This window comes from Cyprinodon variegatus, unplaced genomic scaffold (assembly GCF_000732505.1).
Source record: "Cyprinodon variegatus isolate N-32 unplaced genomic scaffold, C_variegatus-1.0 Scaffold373, whole genome shotgun sequence".
NCBI classification, from domain to species: Eukaryota; Metazoa; Chordata; class Actinopteri; order Cyprinodontiformes; family Cyprinodontidae; genus Cyprinodon; species Cyprinodon variegatus.
The window spans coordinates 142,792-146,634 of record NW_015150826.1 but is presented as its reverse complement, the minus strand read 5'-3'; the positions used below and the strand labels follow the sequence as shown (position 1 = coordinate 146,634).

General features: G+C 40.4%; 1 protein-coding gene across 1 annotated transcript in view; it reads right to left on the bottom strand.

Annotated features, from left to right (window-relative positions):
• Nucleotides 1-3,151: 3,151 nt before the first annotated feature.
• Nucleotides 3,152-3,843, bottom strand: part of mstn (myostatin) — a 2,859-nt gene continuing 2,167 nt past the window's right edge. Inside the window, exon 3 of the mRNA XM_015386642.1 lies at nt 3,152-3,753. Coding sequence (XP_015242128.1) covers nt 3,373-3,753 — 381 coding nt within the window. The 3' untranslated portion in view covers nt 3,152-3,372. The remainder of the gene's footprint in view (nt 3,754-3,843) is intronic.

The window sequence follows — 3,843 nt, the reverse complement described above, 5'->3', positions numbered from 1 at the left end:
TGGATCGTGTGGAAATCTATGTCAAATAAAATCAATGTAAATAGTGTTCCTCTTTTTGTTATTGTCTTTATCCTATTTTTAAAAGTTAAAAGTCAGTTAAGGCCCCACCTCGTCTTGTTACACTCTACAAAAGAAACAACACCTGCTATTTATAGCTGAACTGCCTAAAACGGTAACAGTGATCCACCACACTGAACTGTTAATTATAAACATTTTATATAAACATATTATTCAAATCGAATTATTGGTAGGGACAATTAGGTCAGTCCAGAATGTTGGTAGGGACATGTCCCTATGGTCCCTATGCAAACCTACGCCCATGGTCTACTGACTTGTTCTGAAGTCATGAGAAACAAATTAGACAAAAAATAAAAAATAGACAAGAAGCAACTTCTGTCAAAGGAGATGAATCCTTCTGCTCATCTGGAGAAGAACAAGGACGGGCATTCCATGTCTGGAGTCAACAGTAAAGAATCCTGTCCAGTCCCTGATTGGGCGCCATCCTATGACACAACTCTGCTGTGGAAAAAAAAAAAAAGTGGGACCAAACTTGTCTTAACAAAACCAGGGACACTTGGGGATGAGGTTTGGTCTTTGCTGCATGTTGTCAAAGAAATAAAATGCTGATAAAACCAGAACTTTTAAATGACGGGCCTGTGGTACATTTGGATCTTATTGCATTTCTTTTTAAACGAGTAAATCAGCCACTCTATAGTTGCTAGTCATATTACTGTCAGCAATATTTCAGTTGTTTTTTTGTGGTTTTCTGGAGCATTTTTTCCGTCAAATCATTATCTTAAGACATGTGTGTAACTGATATGATCTTTATTTTGCACCAATAAAAGCTTCAAAATCCTCTTTCCAGAAAACTTTTCCTGTGATTTGTTGTAGCTGTGATGAACTGCATGAATAACAGCAAGAAATATGCAAACAGACAAAGGTGGCATGTCATTCGGTTCATGTTTTTCAAAATAAGAGCGACGCCCTGTGGGGTTTGCTCTGGTCAAAGCTCAAATCAGGACAGCCAGCTGCAGGAGGTCAGGCGTTTATCTGAGATTTTTCTGCTCTTGTTTCATACAGCGTTTTCCTCTGATCACAGAAGCTATTAAAGATATTTTCCGACATCTCAACAAGTCATGGGAACTCAAACAAATGCTAATCTAAACTTGCAGGATTTATTTCTAAAATTCCCAAAGCACAGTGTTAATTTCACAGATATTAAAAACAAAACAAGCAATTAAATTTTCCTCTTAAACTGCAAGTGCAAACTGAAATGTTGTGATCTGCTCACATTAAGGTGCAACACTCCAAGAGATGATTGTATAACAAGAAAAATATTCAGAGAAAACAATTTTAGACCAACTTTTCAGTAGAAAACAAGCAAAATTTCACAAGATGCAGCTATTGTGCAAAACAGTTGCAAGATAAGTTTCATAAGATTGAAACTCTGATGAAACATATTCATTTGAATTGGGTCAGTAGATATTTTTCAGAGACAATAAAAAAAATGTGGCCATTTCAAATAATAGGTCAAACAAATCTATTGAATTCCTGTTTGGACTCAAAATTAAACATGGCTGCCTGATTCTATGCTTTATAAATGTGGCCATAAACACAACTGTACTAGGGTGACTAGATTTTGGTTTCTATTAATGAGGACACTTTTTTTTTTTTTTTGGGGGGGGCTGGGATTGGGGGACTGGACCGGGCATTCAAACCGAGCCGTTAGCTCCGAGGCTGGTCCAGCAACCGAACCCGACCCTGTATGCTTCGCCCCGCCTTCCTTACCGTGCTTCGGGCTAAGCAGGGCCGCCGGTGTCCAGGCTACCGTCACCGGGTCGGATCGCTCCGTCCCCAGCCCCTACTAGCCCCGGAGCTAACGGCTCGGACATGTCCAGGAAAAAGACGACACCCTAAACTGTACCAACTGTAGAAGTGTAAATGTTTCTGTCGGGTTTGCATCTAAAGAAACGCTGGGATATTAGCGAAATGATACCAATGATACATTGGCTTATTAGTGACTTATTTTTTTTAACTATTAACTGGATCCAGTGTCGCACTCAATCAGAAGTCAGAAGTAGGAATTAATAAACAAGCTTGATCACCTTGAAGCAACACTGTGTAACTTTTGTCCCAAGTATTAGCTTAATTTGAGCTATTTCAATTCACTTTTGAGGTCAATATTTAGCTAACTAAGCTCAAAATTGCTTAATATATGGACATACGTATGTGTAGTTATCTCATTTATGATTTAATCTAGAGGCCAGTTGCCAGTTGCCTTTATATGCGCTAAACCCGAGCAATACAGGTTCAGCACCCCTAGTTGCCGAAATTTGCAAAGTGCTGCCTTAGAGCAGGAATTCTCAGTCTAAAGTACAAACTGCTTAAAACTTTTCTAGCAAATATCTGTGAGTCATGCTGCTATCTGTAGCTAGCATCAGGTTACTGGATGACAACAGCTGAGGATTCCTGCAGCAAAGTTGGCTTCCCAGACCTATTGTCTTATATTAGTTGCAGAAAGAAGAAAGCGATAACTATGCTGCTTAACAGACTGGACCCAAGTGATCCAAGTCACTGGAAGGGTTTATCACAGTGACTAAGGCTGGTACATTCAAAATATGTCAGTGAGGGTTTATATTCTTTATCAACTTCTGTTTAATGAACCTCAATGTTTGTTACAAGTTCCAGCTTGACTCTTGGACTGTGTCCAAATGTCCGCCCTAAACCCTAAATCCTTCAATTACTATATAGAGCAGAGACTGTATAGTGGACTTTATAGAGAACTCAGTTAACTGACCGTTCGGACAGACGATCACAACTTTTACCTCCGCCATCTTTGTTATTTGTCACCGCTGTCGGGTCGTGACAGCGAGCCTCTGTAACAACAAATCATAATGCTTTGCTAGGAGAGCTCTCACAAAGCATTCTGGGATATATCTACTTGTCTAGTGACAATGGATGATCATTACTTTTTAAAGTGCATTCAAAGGAAACTTAGAGCCGACTACTTTTTCATCCACTAGACGTTCAGACATTAATCTAAAACAACCACTATATAGTGACCTATTTAGCGGTTAAGGCGGATATTTGGAAACATACTGCTTAAGGTGGTTAAAGAACTTTGCTTGTGGGAATATTTTGTCTCCTTTAAGCTTTTTTACTATTATTTACTGAAGCTTCTGTGTTACATTGGGGTAAATGGTTTCTGGCATAGTCTTAAAGATGACCCGCAATCAGTCAGTTGCATTTTATCTGAATCAAGCTTTTTAACCTACTGCGATTGATCTCCTTAAATTGTACTTCTTTTGAGGAGTTTTATGATTTTCCCAGTGAATTAGTCTCCTTCAACCTCCCACAGGCTATTTGGTTGCTTCATGAGCAGCCACAGTTGTCAACCACCATAGACTTGATCATCCCATAGATGATCTGCTCCTTGCTGTTGAAGTAAAGCATGTTTATGGGCGACATCTTGGTAGGGGTGCAGCAGGGTCCCACGGTGCCCCGCGGGTTGGCCTTGTTCACCAGGTGTGCATGCGGATACTGTTGCAGGTGAAGGAACTCGCACTCCCCTGAGCAGTAATTGGCTCTGTACCGTTTGGGGGCAATAATCCAGTCCCAGCCAAACTCCTCGAAGTCGACAGTGAGTGGATAGCGGCAGCAGCGGGTCTCTGAAGACTCCTCGTCACAGTTCAGGCCAGAGTCTCGGCGCGATCTCTTAGAACTGTCCAAGATCTTAACTTCAATGAACGGTTGCTGGAATGACAAAGAATGATTTAGGGTAAAATGCAAGAAACTACTTGCCACAGAAATGAGTTTGGACATTAAAGGAATAGTACACCCAAA